General features: G+C 33.7%; 1 protein-coding gene across 1 annotated transcript in view; it reads left to right on the top strand.

Moving 5' to 3' along the window:
* SLC35F4 (solute carrier family 35 member F4) overlaps nucleotides 1-21,500 on the top strand; it is a 235,976-nt gene extending 214,476 nt beyond the window's left edge. Inside the window, 3 exon segments of the mRNA XM_074290219.1 lie at nucleotides 307-499; nucleotides 20,049-20,138; nucleotides 21,052-21,500. Of these exon segments, the coding sequence (XP_074146320.1) occupies nucleotides 307-499; nucleotides 20,049-20,138; nucleotides 21,052-21,293 (525 nt within the window). The 3' untranslated portion in view covers nucleotides 21,294-21,500.
* The last annotated feature ends 1,018 nt before the right edge of the window (nucleotides 21,501-22,518 follow it).

Genomic DNA, 22,518 nt, shown 5'->3' with positions numbered 1-22,518 from the left:
AAGGGAAAAGGGAAAAGGAAGGAAAGAAGCATTTATTAGTTACCTGTTATGGGCTGGGCACAGTACTAAATGCTTTACAAATATTATTCATTGGCACATACTATGTGTCCGACCTTTTGCCTGGTAGTGGAAGATGGAGCTTGATCCTGACCTAAAGAAGCCTACAGTCTGAAAAGATAAAAAAGACTTGCATACATTAACTGAGAAATTTGAGCCCATGTGTCAGTATAAGTTAGTTTTCTCATCCAGCAAGTTCCTTTGAGTATAGTTAATTTGATGGCTGAGTAATGCTTTCTCTCATTCTAGGTTTTATTTAAGATGTTTCTTGGAAGTGCCAACTTTGGTGAAGCGGCCCACTTTTTTTCCACTTTAGGTTTCTTTAATTTAATATTCATCTCCTTCACACCAATCATCTTATATTTTACCAAAGTGGAGCATTGGTCATCTTTCTCAGCCCTACCCTGGGGCTGCCTCTGTGGAATGGCAGGGCTATGGCTTGGTAAGTAGGCAAAGTTTTCAGCATTCATCTTGAAAAGAGTATCACTTAAAGATGTTAACATGGATTTTTAAGAGAATTTTTCTTTTAGTTATTTCAGAGAATTTACAGAGAGGTTGTGGTGAGAGGTCCTGCTAGCTTCGATTTTTGGATGGTAAATCTGAGAACTGAGAATTAGATGACATAACCAAGCCTTTCTTGGAAAAAAATCCAAGGAATAACTTAATAATTACTCTCTTTTCTTAAAAATAGAATGTATAGTAGAAAAAAGTGCCAGAGTCAAGAAAAACCTGGATTCAAATCCCACCTGTCACACTTCTTTACTATGTGATCATGGTCAAGATACTTTATCTATCATCTACCCTCACATTACCCCAATTCTCCCCATGTGGACCAAATCACTATGTCTCTGTGGGCAAATAAGTCACTCAGCTTTGTACCTCCCTCCCGGAACTGAGTGGGATATATAACTATATAACTATATATAACTATATAACTATATATATATATATATATATATATATATATATATATATATATATATATATATATATATATAAAACTATATATATATATGTATATGTATAGTGTATGTGTGTGTGTGTGTGTGTGTGTATGTGTAAGAGGGGTATCTCACATTCCTCAACCTGAAATTAATGTAATCATCAAGGCATCTTATACTATGATATCTTTATGAGGTAAGAATACTTTTTGGGTCATAAAATCTATGAACAATTCCTGGGCACATCTGTTGAATGAAACAGTCAAAGGTATACACTAAAAATGAATAAATTAATGAGGCTACACAGGCATGGTCTACCCTGTATAACTTGAATAAGATCTCAAGTCAGTTTGAAACCTGGCATTCTAATAGCAGACCAGCTTGGTCAGTCCCTTAAGAAGGAATCCCTTGAGAGAGTGAAAGAGAAAATTTCTTGACCAGAATATGATCTTGTGAACTATCAAAGGCCAGAAGATTTGGACTTCCCAATGGATCTAATAAGCTTCCCAATGGAGTTGATAGTAATATCATAGGAACAACAGTGGCCAATGACAAATTTAACACAGTTTGGAAAGGCAATTTTAAAACTCTACAAGAACATTGGCCTTCAGAACCCAGAAGAAAGCTACACAGAAAAGGGGGATTTCAAGAAAAATTTTTGAAGAGAGGAAAGGACTTCTATCCAACTGGGAATTGCCCCTTTGCCAAATGTGTTCTTTAGGCTTGAGCCTGTCTTCTCCCCATGACCTTCTGTGTATAAGAAGTGAGCCAAGTCTTAGACTTTTGGGGTGAAGGGAAATTTTTCTATCAGTTGTTCTTATATCATCTGCATAAATACTCTTTTCTAAAAGCTAATGAAATCTGTCTGGTAAACAATGGCGAATGTGACATATTAAAGGTCCATAAGTGACAGTATAAAAACATCCCCAATTTCTCAGCATTATTCCTAGGACCTTTAGAAGATAGTAACCAGCTGCCTTTCAGTGTGAGTAGAAGTTTGGGATGTGAACCCAGAGAGGATACTACTAATGTAAGTGCATACACATTAATGTCAACAAGCCAACTATCATTTATTAAGCACTTTATGTGTAAACATATACACTGTACTAAGATTTAGGTATAAAAAGAAAGACAAAAGGAGTCTCTGTCCTTAAACCCGCAATCTAATAGGAAAGGCACTATGTAAAGAAACATACAAATAAGTTTTATACAGGATAATTAGTGGGTAATTACAATGAGAAATCACTAACATTTGCAAAATGAATACAAGCTGCTTGCTTATGGGAGAGAAGATACTAGTATCTGGGGAGTGGAAGTGAGGTCAAGAAAGACTTCTTGTAGAAGGTGAGTCTTGAAAGGAAAGTGATTTGAGCCACGTCTTGAAAGTAAACAATGAATTTCAAAAAATGGAACTGAGAGTAAAGTCCATTGCAGGCTTGGAGGATAACCAGTGAAGAGGAATGTAGTTGAGAGATGGAGTGTTGTATGTATAGAATAACAAGCAACTTCAGTATGGCTGCATTAAAGGTAGTGTGAGGATATTAAATAGACAAGGTCAGTCTGTAAGAACTTTAAATAATAGAAGAGTTTATAGTTTATCTTTGAGATAGTAGGAAGTTTGTTGAGAAGGAGAATGGTATGATCAGCTATATGCTTCAGAAAAATTGTTAGAAGATGGATCTGAGTAGGAAGAATTTTGGAGCAGTGAGTGCAACTAGGATACTATTGTCATAGCTCACATCCTGAATTAAGGTTGTAACTATATGAAAAAAGAGGAAAATGAAGAGGAGAATACTAGAGAATGTAGGAGGATTGTTAGTGAAAAGATTTTGTGAATGAATTGGAATGAGAATGAAGATGACATCAACATTTCAAACCTGAGTAACTGGTAGGATAGTAGTTTCTCTATATCAATCAATAAGCATTTCACCTACTATATTCCAAGCACTGTACTAGGTACTAGTATTAGGGAAGTTCAGAGGAGGGGATGGATTTATGGAGAAAAAATAATGAGTTCTGTTCTAAACTTGTTTAGAACTAAATTTTGAGATATCTTCGGGACATACTTTTTGAAATACTTAATAAGCAATTGGTATTGCAAAATTGGATTAGAGTTCAGGAAAAAGGATAGGATTGGATTATAACCTTGGAATGATCTATGTAGAGAGGGAAATTAAACACATTGAAGTTACTAATATAATCAAGTGAGAGAATGTAAAGAAAAAAGATATTGAGTGACATGACTATATTAGCAAAGATATTTGAGGAATGTAAGATAATTCTGAAAAGAAGCAGGAAGCAGTATCATGAGTAAAGAGTAAAACAGCATCTTGGAGATGGTGTTAAATAGTGTCAAAAGTCACAGGGAAGTCAAGCAGGGTGAGTGTAGAGCAGAGGTAATTTGATTTGGCAACTGAAATATCACTAGCAACTGTGGAAAGAGTAGTTTCAGTTCAATAGTATGGGTGGGCAGAATAGGAAGTTATGAGGAAAATTTAAGGAGAGAAAAATGGAGTCACTGAGTCTAGACAGCTTTTTCAAGGAATTTGAGAAAAGAAGGAGAGAGATACAATGATAGCTTGGATAGGTAATACAATGAAGGTTTTATAAGGAGAGGGGAGACTTGGTCATATTTGTAGGCAGCAGAGAAAGGATCAGAAGATAAAAAGAGATTGAAAATTATAGAGAAAGGAGGCTGAGAAAAAGGTTGGGGGTCAAGGGCATGAATAGAAGACTTGACCTTGGTGAGGAGGGCTACCTCTTAATAGGAGGAAATCAGGAAATAGTAAGGGAATGAAAACTGTGAGATTAGGAAGATGAAATAACTAGTGAAGAAGGAAAGAATAGAGCTTTCAGTGAATAGACTTAATTTTAAAAAATGAAGTATGGGGCAACGTTCTCAAATGAAAATGCAGAAGAAGGGAGTTCTGCTGGAGGCATGAAGAGAAAAGAGGAAGTTTGAAACAATCTCTGTGGGGAGAGAGAATTAATTTGGGAGGAAATGGAAGTATTGTTTGGCTGTAATGAGGTCCCAGTTGTGATTAGATAACATAAATTTGCAAAGGGACCCCTCAGCACAGTTGTAAAACTTCCTCCATCTCTACTCAGTAGCATATAATTAGAGGTGAAGAAAGAGACTAGAGGGAGTAATTTGGGGTTTGGGTTTGGCAAAGCTTATGTAGAAAAGGATGAAAGAATCAAAGATTTAAGAGTTAGAGGATAGAGTTGAACTTGTTTGCCAAAGACTAAAGATCAAAAAGGTAAGACACTATAACCAGGACAGAGGGAAATGGCCTGGCAACATTTCTACATTGTGGTAGAAAAACTGCAAGTCTTGCAAAACATAGTAAAAGATGAAATTATAGAAGGCTGTGATCGGATAAAGAAATGTTCAATTTGTTGATGATGTTAAAGGTGTGGTTATCTTTGTATGTAGTGGAGGTGGAAGGGAGTATTTGGTCCTAGGAGTAGATCAAGAAATTGGGAAGTTGCATCTACATATCTGTTTAAGTCCCTTAGTATGAAAAGAACTAAAAGTCAAGTAACGAATGCACATTGAGAAAGGAGGAAAAATATGATAGGAATTGGATGAAAACTGCACTAGTACTTGGATTGGAAGACAAATTGAACCTTAAAGGCTATGAGATTATTGAGTGATAGTGGGGGTCTGGGAATGTTTTGATTAAAGTCTGTGATCAGTGAATTAAGAGAATAGAGAGTACAACTAGTACTGCAAAGGAAAACCTGATTTGTAGAGTCATCTAGGGGAAGATAAGTCTCAGTGAGAGCTGGAAAAATGAAAGAATATAAAACAAAGGGAAGTATATTGATTATACAAGAAAAGCTCCAGAGGACACAGTGGCAGGGGTAGGCAAATAAGGACAGGGACCAGGGGAATAGCATTGAGATTGACAGGGATGAAAGAATGGTCGGCAGGAGTTAGAGACATACGTTTCCTTGGCTGAAATTCAGTATCAAAGTGATGAAGACAGAGATGATTAACCATTGGAAAAAATAAATCTAAGTAAAATATTCATTGGGATAGAGGAGTTCTTTTGATAAAGGCAGGTGAGTACAAGGGAAACCCTTTGGTCTTATATCAGGGACTCCCAGTCTTAATGCCTACAATAATGAGCTGATGATGAATGGGCTCACATGGCAGAAACTTAGTGAAGCCTTCTGGGCCCATCAAGCTTGAGGAATAGATCTAAGAAGGGTTAAGAACCCCTAGTCCAGGAGCAAACTGCTTTCACTTAAATTATTATTGTTGTTAGAGTTATCACTATTAGATAACTTTTTTTATAGTTTTAGAGAGTTCAAACGAAAAGTTTAAGGACCATTCATTATCTTATTATTCTTTTATGTTTGATGTTATGTGAACTCTAGCATGAATGGATAAAATAACTCTTAAAAATTAAATATAAATGTTAGGATTTAAGTTTATTTTCTACAGACTCAGCTCTGGGACAAAATGTATTGTTGTTGCTATTGAGTCACATCTGAGTCTTTGTGACCCCATTTGGTCTTTTGACAAAGATATTAGAATAGTTTGCTTTTGAGACCCTGGATATTTTAGAATCAGCTGGAGTCAGGATAAGCAAAAGTCTTTATTCTTGGTCTTTTGGGGTTGCTCTCAGGGGATTAGATATATGAATTTCCACACCTCTTTCCTCTCTCTCTCTCTCTACTGCCAAAGAATGACCCTCCTCCTCCTCCTCCATCCACTGATATCACTTCCCCTTCTTTGTCCACACCCACAGATCCAGCCAGCACAGAATAGTTAAGTAGGGTCATCCTCCAAATATGTTAATATATGCTAATAATAATTAGCCTCATGTGCCAGTTACTTTGCATCTGCTCATTTGTAGCCCTTTACAATTTGCCATTTCCTTCTTCAGTTCATTTTACATATGAGTTATTAGCAAATAGGATTAACTGACTTCCTCAGGTGCACCAGCTATTGAGTATCCAAGGCTGGATTTGAATTCAGAGAGATGAGTCTACCTGACTCTAGGCCCAGCACTCCAGCCACTGTTCCAACAAGCAGCATCTGAGATAGCTCTGCTTTATCCTATTCTCACAGTTTTAATTTGTTTTGTTAGGCTTTTACATTATGAAAGCTTTTCATTTCATGTAGTTTGGAGATTATTAGTATTTGATATGCTTATATATAAGAATACTTTAAGTTTTGTGGATTAATTTTATGTGTGTGAGGTTGTAGGGAAACCTTGGACAATTTTGTCTGCCCTGGAATGGAGTCACTCCATTTTGCTTAACTATTTAATGGCTCTGTCTTAAATCTCAGTCCCCGACTATAATACATATCCCTTCAAAATTCCTTATAATTATTCTTTTTCTTCCCAATAAAAGATGCATCTTTAATTTTCCCTCCATTTTCTATCTGAAGAATTTGAATGGTTTTATTTAGTTGGTAGCTGTTTAATGATAATACAAGAGGCAGTCAACAGTAATTTATATACTACATCAGGTTTTATACTAAAATTCTGAAGATAAAAAAGAGGCAAAAAGAGTTCCTATACTCAAGGAGTTCACAGTCTAATGAGAGAGAAAACATGCTCTGCACAAACATATTCTATACAGAATGAATAGGAGATAATAAAATGGAAAGTACTAGCAATTAAGAGGGATTGGGAAAGGCTTCTTGTAAAGGTGGGATTTTAGTTTGCATTTGAATGAATTATTTGAACAAATAAAGGTTATTTACATGATTTATATCTACAACCACTGTTTATTGTACTTCTTGAGACTATTTATAAGCAACATCCACTTAGGAATTGGAATTACAAAGAGATAGTATGTTATAGTCAAAAGAATATTGCTAGATTTGAAGTCACACCATCACAAAATGACAAAATTTAGAGTTGGAAGAGACCTTAAAGCCACATCATCCAAATCCATCCTAGAAAGGAACTATCAATATATTAGCTTCTGATTTGAGATGTTATGATTTGAAGACTACGATAGATTCTATTTTTGGACAGCTTTAACCATTAGCAATTTTTTTTTTCTGACAGCAACCCTAAATTTGCCATTTTGCAACTTCTTACTATTATTATTACTTTTGTGCTCAATACCCAAGCAAAATAATTTAATCATTCTTCCATATAGAAGCCTTTAAAAATATTTGAAGATATATGTCATATATTACCTCCTCCCCAAACTTTCTTCACATTAAAGATTTTTTTTTCCAATAAATTCTCATCTGATATAGACTCAAGGCCTTTCATCATCCTAGAAAATTACTTTTGGATGCTCTCTAGCTCACTAATGTCCTTCTCAAATGGTGATCCACATAACTGACATACTTCAGATATGATTTATCCAGAGCAAAGTGGAGCTTCTACTTTTGTTATTCTAGAACCAGTTTCTCTTAATACAGCAAAAAAGTCAAATTAGCTTTTTTTCCTTTTTCTTTTTTTTTTTTTTTTTATTGCTGCCATACCACTGTCTTTTTATCTAGCTGGCAAAAGGGCCTTCCCACCCCCACCCTGCTGCCAGACAAATTGCTTTCTAATCATGTCTCTCCTATTCTAAACATGCAAAATGGATTTTTAGAAAACCCAATGGAAGATTTTACAACCTATCTTTATTATATTCATCTTATTAGATTCAGCTCAAAGGTCTGGAGTGTAGAGATCATTTTGGAATCCTGATTCAGTTATGTTATGCTATTCCTTTCAGCATGTGCTATCTGCAAATTTGATAAACATGCTATTTATGCTTTTATCTAAGTCCTTGATAAAAAATATTAAACAATAAAGGGCCAAGTACAGATCCCTGGAGCAATAAATTGGAGACCATATGCCAAGTTGACATTAAATCATCAGCAACTGCTATTTGAATTCAAACAATCAACCAATTGCAAATTCATTTAATTATATTGTCATCCAACTAATATCTCTTCATCTTTTTCATAATATTATGAGATAATGTTTTAGCTTTGATGAAATCTACGGAAAATATAATTATGGCATTTTCTGATCTGCCAGTTTAGTTTAACCTTTGGGAAAAAAAAAAAAGAAGTATGATTAGTCTGGCAGTAATGTTTCTTGTGGAAGTCACATGCTTTGTAATCATTGCTTTCTTTTCTAAATGTTACTTTTCCATAAACTTTCTAGTATCACTGACAGCAGCTAAGTTATTAAATCTGCCATTTCTTTCATTGAGCAAGAATGTGGTCCATCTGGGCCAGGTGATTTGAGTTCATCAACAGCAGAAAGACACTATCTTACTACCATCTATCCTCTTGTTATCCACAATTTTATGTCTTTGCTTTAAAAGTTATTTTTCTTAGAGAAAACATAGCACTTTCTTCTTGTTGTCATTTATTATTACTCCATCTACCCTTTTTTTCTTGACTAAAATGAGGTAATATATGTAAAATTCTTTGCAAATCTTAAAGCATTATACAGACATTGGGGATTTGGTTTTGTTTTTGTTGCTTTTTCACAGGGAAAATCAGTCTGTGAGATTTGGATAATTTTCAAGAATGAAATTCTGGAAATACAAAGGTAAATAATGATAATGAGGGTGAAGGGGACAGAAATTGTTGGATAGTGATGCATTAATCAATTTGAATTTTTATTTTTAATTTATGTACAGAAGGTAGAATCCAGGGCAGGAAACAGAAAATTAATGAAAGTATTGCACAATTCTATAAAATAGTGTCAATAATGCTAAAGCTCGGTATAAGCTGAGATTGGAACAGAAAGCTAGGATAATATTTCATAATTTTTTTATTTTCACAAAATCTCTGAAAAGAATGTGCATTACAGATGAGGAAATTGAGAATGAAACATTTTAAGTGGTTTGATTTGCTTTTTGAATGCAAGAAAGATTTTATTTTGCATTCTTATATGAATGGGTACCTAGGGTAATAGACACATTTGTGAAGGCAGTCTTTTATTTTCTATCCTGAAGCCCAAGTCCCTCCCCTGATTTCCCATTAATTAGTGTCATAAAAGTTATTGAATGTGAAGCTCCACCCTCATTACATATAAGCGGCTTGATTTTTAAGTAAATTCGGGGACTTGAAGAAGGAAAGAAAATTGAATCCATTTGAGTGAAGACCAATGAAGAAAGAAAGAGAAGCAAGTTTGTCATTAGAGAGTGTTTGCTATCCTTCTATACTGTGTTCAGATCATCTGGACAGAGAGAGGAAATAGATGAGAGGAAACTGATTGTGAGCCTGAAACAGAGGTATGCTATTAAATAGGTAACTTCTATTTTTCAGAGAACTCCTGAAGTACTATCAAAAGTAAGATAGATAATAGTATCGTGTTACTTTAATAACAATTACATTGTTCAAAAATTGGAAGAACCAAAACAGGGAAATTCCATTCTGGATTTGTTTCTCATTAAGAGGAAGAAAGTAGTTGATAGAGTGAATATGATGAAAAACTTAGGGGAGAGTGAGCACTACCTCCTAGAGTGAGATAGAGGAAAGGAAAATGTGACATAGTCTGTTATGCTTACTTTATTTTTAGGACCTTTAGTTTGCTTTTTTATCCAACTTATGTGCATCTTTGGGGAGGGGGAGAGAGTTTGAGGCAATTAGGGTTAAGTGACTTGCTCAGGGTCACACAGTTAGGAAGTATTAAATGTCTGAGAACAGATTTGAACTCAGGTCCTCCTGACTTTAGGGTTGATACTCTATCCCCTTCACCATCTAGCTGCCACTATGTACATCTTTGAATAAACATTTAAGGCCACTAGTATCATCATTGCTTCCTTTCTTGGATTTTGTTTCTTAAGAACTTTTAGTATTTCAACTGCTATTCATCCTTCATTGTAGCTATTATTTACTTAACTTGGTAAACATACATATATAGTTTCCTCCTTTTCCACTATTTTTATTTTAAAGTCTTTGTTAATTTGACACTTTTGTTAGAAACACTTACTGACTAGTATCTTTTTTTTTTCTATATCTTAAGTCATCACTTAGAAATCCAAATTCCATTTTGAGATACCACATTCTTATCTAGCTGTTTGCTTCCCAAATTAATTCTCATCTTCTATACTGCCGCCTTCAGTGAACAACTGTGAGGAAAACCCTACTTGCTCTACTATGGTCTATAGTGTCTTGCCCAGTACTCAACAGTCTTGAACAGTACTTTTAGGTTACTTTTGGCACTATTTTACCAGTTTGCACATGAATCACTAAAGATAAGTACAAGTCTTAGAAGGCTCTGTTATATTTTAGTTTCCAGAGGAGGCAATAGAGTTTTCTATTTTTATTAATAAGTTGATAAACAGCTGCTGCGACATCCCTGGGCAAAAATTTATCACATCATTATTTCTTACTTTCTCTCTTAATAGGCTCTATGTTTATCTGATAGCTTTTGTGGATTTATCAATCCTTGGAAGACAAACTTCTTCATCAGAGTATACAGTTTCTTCTTTTAAAAAATTAAATTTTAATTCATACTTATCTTTCTTCTTTGTGTGTTTCTGCTTCAAGTATGGTATTTCTGTCACATTATCAGATTCTGTTTTTTAGTTCATTCTATGTTCTGCTTCTTTTATGAGAGTTCATTACATTCACATTCACTTTCAGTTATAATTACTGTGTATTTTCATTCATCCTATTTTTCCTGCTTATCATTCTCTCTCTTATTTTATGCTATACCTCTGCAAAAGTTTGTTTTGCTTCTGACTATTACCTTCTTCAATTCACCCTTCCTTTTATCATCCCTCTTCTATTATTCCCCCAATCAAATATACAATAAAATTTTCATGTAATTTTTTCTTTCTTTTTTTTTAGTCTCTTCTTTCCATGTTAAAGATGGCTATTATAAGACACAAATTCTATACATATTTCTATTTATCAATTCCTTTTCTGCATCTAATAGCTTCTTTTTCCATATGTCTTTTATCCTTAATATGGGTACTTAGACAAAATAATTTATTTGCTCAGGCATTCTTAAAAAAATATTACTATTACTATATATAATTTCCAACTTTTTTTTTCTTTTGCCTTTCTTTCCTCCTTTATTTTCTTCTCTATAGCCTTCTGTGAAATATCAGATTTATTCTCTAACTACTTTAATCTTTTCCCCAATTGGAAGGCCTGCTTCCAATTTTTAACACATCAATTCATTGTTTTTGGTAATTGTATATGTTATGGCTATGCATAAGTATTCCTTGGGTTCCCTTGCCTCTTTCATGAGGGAGACTAGTGTATGTTTGAAATGTAAACTATAGCCACCGACAGAAATATAAACATCAAATATTTAATGAAAGTCACTGAAAAATGGTTTTTTATGTTAATTGAGATTCTCAGCTTTGTTTTTTGAACTATTTGTAGATATTTATAACTCATCCCTTAAGCACCAAGACCTTCATAGTTTTTATTACTTCTTCTTCTTCTTCTTCTTCTTCTTCTTCTTCTTCTTCTTCTTCTTCTTCTTCTTCTTCTTCTTCTTCTTCTTCTTCTTCTTCTTCTTCCTTTTTTTTTTTTTTTTGCTTTCTATTACTTCTTAAAAACCTGACATTCTTCTTTTCATTTACCTCAATAACTTTATGGGCACATTACTTTCTCTTTCATTTTTATTTTCAATTTTTTAAAATGGATCTTTTTAAGCTCATTTTATCTTGCCAACCACTTTCTCCTTTTCTTTTCTTTCAGTTTTTATTTTCAGATATTTACTCTTTAATTTTTTTCATCCTTCAGATTGAAGCTTTTTCTTTCAGCTCAATTTCTTTCAATTTATTCCCAAATTTCTCCTTCTCTAAAACTAATTAGCAGGGCTAACAACATGGTTGTTCCCATCAATGTTTAGAAGGGGTGGATAGAGGCAACAATATATGTAAACTAGTTTTGAGATATGATAGGGCATGAATTGTGATACTGAGAATGGAAGAAATAATACATAGTTGAACTGGTAATTATAGATTCAAGACTATGAAACTTAAAGTAAAATTATACCATTCTAATAGGGATATTTATGCCCTAATTATGTCATATAAACTCTAGCCCAATCTTTTCATATTTTAGATATGAAAAAAAAAAAGAACTGAAAATTAAAAAAAAAAAAAAACAGGCAAAGGAAACAATGAAAATGCCAAAGTATAATAGGACTTAGAGTTGAATCTCATATATAACATCAGAAGGGTAGGAAATCTTCCCCCCCTCCCAGAATAATAGGCTTTATTTACAGGCCTGCTTTTAATACAAAAAACTGGTTTCTCTTGGTAGAAAGCTTATTTATTTTTCTTTTGATTTGCATTACTTCCTTTTTTTAAAAGACTAGGTTGATGATTTTTAGATAGGAGCTAAGTCTACATGCAATTTTCATTACTTGGTAAAAATTGAAGGGTAGGAAATTAATGTAGTTGTAGTAAAGCTGGGAATTAACTAACCTGAATTTAAGCCCTGAAAGAATTCTATTACTGACATGACCTAAGCTGTCTGTTTTATAATTTCTCCAGTCTGTCATCCTTTGCCATGAAAAATGGTTCCCTACTATATTACCATATACTGTATTATCTAAGGATTGGATCTTTATGTAATTCTTCACTGAATGAAGTCCAGACTTGGGAAGTAAACAGTCCTAAATCTTGAGAATATGATAGGTTTCTTTTGCTACAAGGTGATATTTCCTTAAACAAGTTTTCAAACATGAGTTTTGGAATGAATAGACTCCATAGATGATAAGTAGTAAATCAATAACAAGAAAAACATAGTGTCCTTGTGCAAAGTATGTGCTTAAAAATACTTATACAATTTAACTGAATTGGATCTATTAAATAGGAGAATTGGAGAATGAATAAGAGAAGCCATAAAAACCAATTGGAACATGATATTAGCAAGGAAAAGCTTCTTGGAAAGTAATTGTAATTTATACATTTAAATATTTAAGATTTATTATTTATTCCAGCATTAAAATCATTTATATTCATGAAGAAATTATGTATGTTTGGTTAATTGTTGTTAGTTTATTTGTATATGCTGTACTCCCATATTGGTGCACCAGCTCTTTCCTGCTGACCTAAATTGTCTTTGGCTTTTTGTCTTTTCCACTCTTTCTTCTTGTGGGTTCTGGTTCTCTAAGATTTGTTTAGAGTCATTATTTAAAGGAAGTTTGGTTGTGTCCCTGTCTTTGTTTTCCCATTCTTTCTAGGATACTAGGCTACACCTTCCCAACATATCCTATTTTTTAAAAAGCCAATATTCTCTTAGTGATACTGCATGAATACAAGTCATAAAAGATTATTATCTCAAAAAAATCAAAATTGTAGGTGACATGTTATGAAAGAGTGTTAAGGATATGTGAAGGACATAGGTAATGGAAAAAGCAGATTATACTGTTAAAAGCAAGAAATTACTGGGAAGAATGTTATTACTAAAAAAAAAAAAGATAATTGGAAAGACATTACCAACTATCAATCCATATGCCTACTTTCTTATCTCTATGAAATCTTTATGAAAGTAGTTTACATGTATGATAAAGTATATCACTGGTAAGATTTGAGAAGGGAATGGGTATACTTTTGAAAATATATTCTTAAAGATTACATACAGTCCTATAATTAACTGAAAAGTGAAAAGAACACAAGATCCTATTGTGTTTATTGTTCATTTGCTATAAAAAACACAAAAAAAAAACCATTTAATTTATTTCTCAGTAAATCCAAATGCCATCAAATCTTTTCTAACAGGATCTGTCTTATGCATATTCAACTGCAAAGTTTATTTTCTTTGATGATCTTTGATTCACATATGAGATATCAGTTGGTTATTGTTTTGGAAATGGCCAGTGCACTATTACAATGGGTGAAGGATTCTCTATTAAAACCAGTGAGTTCCAAATTGGAGGTTATGATTTCCTGGGTGGCCATAACCTAAAATGGAGCTGTGGTCTGAAGCCAAGAATTGTGATGCAATTGGGAGATGGGAATATGGATCTCATTTCACTCAACCCTTGATAGCCAAAGAATTTTACTCCAACACAACCAATCCAAGTTATCCATCTCTCCATTGTGCAAACTTCTTAATCTTCCTTTTTTTAAGATGACTTTTAGCTTTCCTCCCAAAAACAATTATAATATAACTTTCTAAATATCCACAGGAACAATTGTAAAAGTACCATTTAGAAAATATTACACTTTCCAATATAATTATCCATTATCTCCTCAGATGACCTGGCAGTTATAGTAGACATCCCTAGAAGTATAACTTCAAAAGACTTTTTTATTCCAGAATAATGACAAAAAGACTCTCCTTCTCTCTTTTCATTTTGGGTGGGACAAAATTAATCTCACAAGAAGAGCAAGTATAAATAGGTTATATTACATTATCCTTTCCCCTAAAGCCATTCTGAACTTCCCTATTTCTTTCAATGGCGCCACTATCATTAGGGTGGTTCCTCCTAACATTGTGAACAATTGCCAAATGTTTACTTTTCTATTTCTGCATCTTTTACATTTGTTCCCTTTTCTCCACTCACACTGTGACTACCCTAGTTCTGACCTTATCATCCTTTGTTTGGACTATTTCAACTGTCTTTTCATTGTTATAGTCTGGAGTCTTCTTACTCTCCAATCTATTCTTCACATGATTGCCAAGATGGTTTTCTTAAATCACAGGTTTAACTATGTCACTTTGCTATTTGATACACGTCCAGAGCTTTCCCATTGATTCCAGGATAAAATATTCCTTTTTTTAACCTCATTTTAAAAAAATTCTATTTTGTGTATTTTTCTATTATGTGCATTTTGTTTTAGTTTTATTATATATATTATTAGTTGTGTAATAGTATATGAATGTATAAATAAATGAATGTACACTTATTGATAATACATGCTCAAAAGTTTTTTTTAGTAATAGGAAAGTATAAACAATTTAGAGACCCAATTCTAAATGCTCTTATCTGTAGAAGACATCATATCTCAGATTAGTGCAGAACCTTCTTAATGGGATCTGTAATCATAAAAACAATTATCATAGCTAGTCAGATAGGAAAAACCAAACAGATAGAAAAATGCCTCTTGTCTTGATAATAGTATTAAGTTAGACATGGGACAATCTATTGTCTATATAAATTTAGACAAACACTACAGAGAGACAGTGAACTGACCCCTGAATTGAATATAATAAAGCAAGCAATTTAGATTGAATTTGACAAGTTAAATATTACTTAGAAAGATCCTGTTTGTTCTTCAGTGAAACAACAAAATCTTACCCTTAGTGTCTTCTAATGTTCCTATATGACTGCAAATCATGAAATACCCTAATCTCGCAAGAATCAAACTTATTTGTTACCCAAAGAACAACGAAGAGATGCATGGTGGAGACAAACAGATCACAATGGATTGTTAATATTGAATCACATGCAAAAGTTGGCAGAAAATATACCAACAAAGAGATTGTGTGACTGGAAATTTTTTCAAATTTATATACTGTATAAATCTTGTTTGCACATAGCTGTTTGCATGTTGTCTCCCTCATTTTTTAGTGAGGAAATATGCTGTTTTGTTTAGTTTCTTTTCTATTTTCAGCACTTGGCTCAGGGCCTAGGACAGAAAAAGTGTTTAACAAATTCATATTGACTTGATTTCAGTGAGAGGAGGGTGGGCTAGTTAATTATGAGAGCAAAGCATAACAGACACAATTTGTTCATTTCATTGTTGCCCTGATAATGTCAAGAGTATTGGTATTCTTGGATATATAACTGTGAAGGATTTATGGAAAATCACAGACAAGAATTGCACAGAATAGGAAAGGATAGATAAGTTGCAATTGTACCAGACGAAGGAATAACATCATTGATGATATCCTAAATATATTGAAGTACAATTATCCCTTTCAACATTGCAGAGGTTAGATGGTGCAGCACCCCCATGATCTGAAAAATCTTCATAAAGTTTTGGCTCTCCTTTTATATCAGAGAAGTCTGAATTATTATGATATTAAAAATTTAAATACATTAATAGTATATAATACTATACATATATTTTATGCATTTCTGAGTTTCTAAACTTTTTCTATGTCATCTGTGGCTTCTGCAAAACTCTCAAAACATTCCCATTTAATTTCTTATGCTGACCTACAATATATCAAAACCACCATGGGAAAGTTTGGAAGGTGGAAGAAATAGCTGAATTGAAGAAATGTGCCTTCCAGATATCTCTTGGAGGAGACACTTTCAAGCATTTGACTAGAAGCCCAAGGACCTAATTTAAAACCTCTGCTCTATCAACTCTTTTCTGCCCGTGGGCAAGTACTTTCTCTTATCTGTGCCTCAGTTTCTTCATCTGTAAAATGAGGGGAGTTGAATTAGATGACCCCCGATTTGCCTTCAGGACCAAAATCTATGACCAGACTATCACCTAGGACTATAGCTATTTCCAGTGAAATAAACTCTTAATGTGTCTAAACTCAACATTTTTGTCATGGATTTCCACTGATTCTATCTTATAAGGCAAAAAGTTAAAACAGACAGCAAGCTCAGACAAGTGATAGATAGTCTTTCAAGGACTTAAATTGATGTTGATTGGTTTCTGATTAAATCTACTTCAATAAATTCTTATTACTTCTTACTATCATATTAAGATCTTATTTTTTGCCATCAGCCCCATTCAGAGACTAGTGAGAATTTCAGAGATGCAAATCAGATGAATGAGAGCATTTGGTCTCAGCAAATTTCTGGGTTCACAATAACTTTGAAAAATGTGATGAAATTCTGCCACTTGGAGGGAAAAATAAGAATGAAAGACATGACCCTAAGGAGAGGGGAGAATAACAGTGATAAGGGCAAGATAAACTAGATGACACAATGAATTGAATGCTGAGCATAGAGTCAGGAAGACTGAGTTTAAACCTGACCTCAGTCACTTAATTTTGTTTGCCTCACTTTTCTTCTCTGCAAAATGAGCCAGAGAAGGAAATGGTAAACCTCTCCAATATCTTTGCCAAGAAAACTCCAAATGGCGTCATGTAGAATATAGCTGAATAAAAAGAACCATACTAATGTTCCAGTTAGGGTTTTTGTGCTGACATTTTCCATGCTGAGTTGAACTACCCACTGACCACCTCAACACTCATTGGTGACTAGAGTGCCCAAGAGCAGCAGTTACACCTTGTAAAAGACATCCCAGAACCTAACAGAACCCAAATGAAATGAAGGGCCTCCAAAACCTCTTCTACTTTCTTACTACTCCTTTCTGATTATTTCTCTACTTTTTGTTTTCATCTGCTCTTCCCCTAAAGGCAGGATGAAAAAGAAAGAAGCCACACTTTTTGCTCTTCTATCAGTTACTTAGAACAGCCAACTCCTTTAGAAATTCTACCTCATTAAGTGGTATTATGCATGTATGTTAATGTGTTAAAAGCTGTATAGTTACTTGAATTTCTGCCAGTTTTGTTTGCTTGAACATGTTCAATGAGACTGAGTAAGAAGAACAAACTCAAGGGAGGAAGGTTAAATTACTGAAGTTCAAAAACCAAATTTTAGATGTTGTTCAAGTAAACTACCTGGGAATTCAAGCCACATATTTAATAGATGTTAAAAGGCATTAGAAGGGGAAAGAGAAAAAAAAAACCATACATGTACTCTCTGAATTTTTCTACCACTCTTAAGTTGTCTTCTTCCTTTAATGCTACAGCCTTCCTCTCCCACTGGTGAGTTGTACTTGGAAATATTATTTGGAGAAAGGACTTAGTAATCCTTCTGACTTTGCCATTGTAACTTCCCATTCCCTTTTATGTGTTGCCTTTTCAATTAGAAAGTAAGTTCCTTCATTATTAAACTGTTGGTGAAGCGTAAACTTTATTCAACTATTCTAGAGAGCCATTTGGAATTACACCAAAAGATTGATAAACCATGCATACCCTTTGATCCCGCAATACTACTACTATGTCTGTATCCCAAAGAGGTTCTACCAAAAGGGAAAAGGAGATATATGTATAAAAATATTTATAGCTGCTCTTTTTCTGGTGGTAAAGAATTGGAAATTGAAGGAATGCCCATTAATTGGAAAATGGCTGAACATGTTATAGTTTATTATAGTAAAGGAATACTATTGCACTATAAGAAAAGGCAAGCAGGATCCTCTCAGAAAAACATAGAAAGACTTATATGAACTGATGTAGTGAAGTGAGTGAACCAGAAAAACATTGTATGTAGTGACAGCAATACTGTATGATGATCAACTGTGAATAACAACTATTGTCAGGAAAACAACGATCCATGACAATTTCAAAAGACTCGTGATGAAAAATGTTTATATCTCCAGAAGAAGAACTGATAGAGTCTGAATGAGAATGAAATCATAATATTTTTCACTTTCCTAACTTTGGGGGATTTTTTGGGGGCAGAAGGATTGTGTTTTCTTTCACAACATGACTAATATGTTTTGCATGATTGCACATATGTAAACCTATATCAAATTGCTTATTGTCTCAGGGAATAGGGAAGGAGGAAAGGAGAGAATTTGAAATTCAAAATCTTTTTTAAAAAATTCATTTTTACATGCATTTGGAAAAATAAAATATTACTTAAATATTTCAAAGCCTAAAAAGAAATACAAAAGAAGATCCTCGAGAGAAGGACTGACTGTACTTTTGCTTTTACTTGCAACTCCAGCACTTGGCTTACTGACTGACAGTAAATTCTTAGTAAGTGCTTGTTGATACCTACTCAAAAGGAGGAGTTAATTATTCCTTTGACCAAGCTAAAGAATGATTGATAGCTCAACTTGCTTTGCCTTATAGTGACCTTTATTGGGTTATGCTACTATCTTTCTTATCTATTCCCCCCATATTCATCTAAATTCAGCCATAACTCATATTCTGATATAATAGACTACAAAATATTAGATTTCATAATGACTTGCTTATTGATTATTTTTTAAATTAACAATTAAAAAACTGGTGCAAAAATTAACTCTCTAAGTGGGGAAATTAATGGGGAAAGTAGTTACAAAAACATTTTCCTTATTATTATTCAAATATCCATGTAGTTTTCATGATGTTGTCTGGGTTTCTGAGAAACAGAACATAAAAATCTCCCAGAGTCCTTGTTGCTGTTTAGAAAGAAAGCATTTCCCTTCCTTCCAGCATAATGTTCCACTATCATACATTCTGGAATTGGTGCAAGTTTTCCAAGATACTATCATTATTGCCCAGATTTACTCTCTGACATTTCTAATGGCACAAGCATTACCACATCTTTTCTAGGTCTAGATGTTATAGTAGCAAAATAAGCAAAGTAATTTTCTTTTACGACAAGGCAGCATGGGTCAGTGGGAAAAAATGCTAACTTAAAATAGGAGCATTTCATTTAAATCCCATTCAAATGCCTGCCTTACTTGTTTGACTCTGGACAAATTACTTGACCTCTGTGGACCCCTGTTTCCTCTTCTATAAATGAAGTATTTGAATTAAAAGGAACTAAATGGAATAGGGAAGAGAGGTTCTTTGTCTCTAAAATTGTGTGCCCTAATTTTCTATTGATCAAAGATAAGATGAAGTTCTTTTGGACACTTGGATTGTAAAGAGAAAGAGGATAATTAGAAGAGAGATTTGGAGGTTTAGGATTAAGAAAGGATTTTGGAGAAATTATAGAAATTATATTCATAATTTAGAAAGAGAATTGTCCTGAGAACAGATAGCACAGGCAGTACTAGAAATAAAAGGAAAATGTATAAATGGAAGTTATGCACACAGTTATGTATCAAAAGGCTGATTAAAGCTAAGTACAAAATGTCTTATGAGGTCTTTAGTGAAAATGCTGGTTTTGGCCTGCGTTGTCTTTAATATAGGAAATTCCAGGCTTGGAAACTTCTTCTGACTGTGTAAATAAGTAACTGATCTATTATTTATAGTCTGAGACGGGTCCAAGGTTAAGTGCCTTGCTCATGATGAATCTTGGTCTTCCTGATGATCAGGTCAGACTTCTAACTATTTCACCATGCTGCTTCTTTTTAAAGAAACTACATCTTTACAGTTGGGGATAGGAGTGGATGGCATAAACCCCAACATATCAATTTCTCTTTATTCTCTTTCTCTTCTTTTAATTTTTTTAATAGCATTTAACATCTTAGTCAATGTTGGAGTTGTGCTGACGTACCCAATCCTCATCTCTATTGGCACTGTGCTCAGTGTTCCTGGAAATGCAGGTACAATACTTTTTGATATTTTGTAAGTTTTTACAAGGTCAACATGTACTTGTTTTGTACTCTGAGATTCTACCTTCAGAGCAGTGGATTATGGGCCTTATCCATATAAATAAGTGACAGACAATAGAATCACTAAATAGCAGGTATAATTTTATAGTTAAAATTTGTTTTTTGCTGTCTTGCTTTTGAGATTAAATATCAAATGTTTTGTTAGTGATACATGTAATCTCCATGACAAACTAAAATGGTGACATTTAAACTATACCATCTTGATGGAACAAAATTACAAACTAATTAATCACATATTATAAATAAGTGCAAAAAAATAAAATAAAAAAGAGCTGTGGTTCCTCCTCACTCTACCAATGGAGGAAAACAGTTGCTGAGAAAAGCTTATTACCCTGCCTAGCTATGAATGGATATTCATTCATTCAATAAGCAATTTTATTGAGCATCTAATATGCACAAGGCATTGTGCCAGGCACAGTAGGAGATATAAAGATGGATAAAATAGAATTCCAACCTCAAGGGACTTGTGGGCTAAAAGGGAAAATGACACGTACAAATAAACATAGCAGAAAGTAGAAAGTGCATAAGAGAGATATTAATGAAGTACTATGGGAATAGAGGAAGAACTCACTTAATGAAGAAAGGCTTCAGAGAAGTTGTACTTGACTTGAGCAATGGAGAAAGCATATGATTTAGAGAGAAAGATGGGAGTAGAGAGGGACTTTTAGATATTGGGAACAACATTAGAAAATGAGCTTTGTCTAGACATGTAGTGTGAGAACAAGTTTTGAGGATTCCAAAAGACCTAGGAAAGAAAGAACCCAGTCTCTAATGCTTCATATTCAATACAGTTTAAGAAACACATACTTACACTAGGATGTTCTTTGGTTTTTCTGTCCTCTAGCTGTGGATCTCCTGAAACAGGAGGTGATATTCAATGTTGTCCGGCTGGCTGCCACCATCATAATTTGCATTGGGTTCCTGCTGATGTTGTTGCCTGAAGAGTGGGATGAAATCACTCTGAGATTCATCAACAGCCTGAAAGAAAAGAAAAGTGAAGAGCGTGTGGATGACATAACTGAGTCCAGTGTACATTTAAGAAGCAGGAGCAGAGCCAATGGCACAGTGTCTATACCACTCGCTTAAAAAAGTGACAAACTTTTGAATGCACGTGGATGTATATTCTGTGAATATAATTTTCTCACTACTTGTATGCTCAAATGACAGTATTAATCTTGAATCGGAATGAATCACAAGTGAAGTGACACTAACAATAAAAGTTTACATTTATACACTTATCAAGTTACAAGTGTAAATAACCATGATTTTTTTTATTAAAACATTTTCATCCTTGTTCTTTTTCTTCCTTTTCTTCCCCTTTTTATTTTACTCATATAATTCTTTAAGAGTGTAAAAGCCTATTAATTCTAGTTTCACTTCATACTTTCCTTACATATTGAAGCAGGATGGCTACTATGATCTGCTTTCTCATTAGAGGTTCACGCATGGCAAGTTGGGAAGAGGAATCAATTGACTTTGTAAATTTCTTCTAGTCTCATTTGAATATTATTGTCCCTAGAAGTTTGAGAGAATACTGATTTGGACACCCAAGATTAAAGTAGAAGTGACATGATCTTGGGATTTTGTCTCAATTGTTATTAGATTGGCTGGAATCTTAGAACCTTAGATTAAAAAGGGACCATCAAGGTTACCTAGATCTTTGCATTACTTATTTCAAAATAAGCTCTACTATAAAATTCTAGTCGAATATCATTTAGTCTCTGAGAGAATCCCTCTAATGAAATGGAACTATACAACCCATTTCATTCTTATTGGAACAAATTTGTTGACCCCTCTAATTTCTACACATAAGTCTAAGTCTGGTGTACTATAGACTAAAGAATAAATCTAACACTTCTTACCTGTGCCAGCCTGATTAGAGGAAGTTTCTGGAAGAAAATGACATCTGAGTTGGGTCTTAATTTGAGGAGGATTTAATGTCCCTCTGCTATCTTAGAGAACTTTTCTTTTTCATTCCCTATATGAATTTGACTTCATCTTAAGAACTTTTCATTCACTGAAATAATTTAGAATTCTTTCATCTTCTCCTTTAATTCAATTAAACAAATATTGACTAAGTGCCTAGTATTTGTATTGAACTGTCCTGGGTAGTTGAAGATGCAGATAAAAGTGAAAATAATCCGTGTCCTTAAGAAACTTATATGTTAAGCAAAAGAGATCCATATAATATAAAAAATAGTTAGTGATAAGAAGATAAGCATAGTACAATCCAGTGGGTCACTGACAAATTCTCTTTTTATCATTTTAAAGTTTGTTGTTTTCTTCATTTGGAGACTTTTCTGGATTTCAA

Source organism: Sminthopsis crassicaudata, chromosome 2, assembly GCF_048593235.1.
Source record: "Sminthopsis crassicaudata isolate SCR6 chromosome 2, ASM4859323v1, whole genome shotgun sequence".
Taxonomy (NCBI): Eukaryota; Metazoa; Chordata; class Mammalia; order Dasyuromorphia; family Dasyuridae; genus Sminthopsis; species Sminthopsis crassicaudata.
Note: the sequence above shows the minus strand (reverse complement) of the source record. Positions and strands in the feature narration are given on the sequence as shown.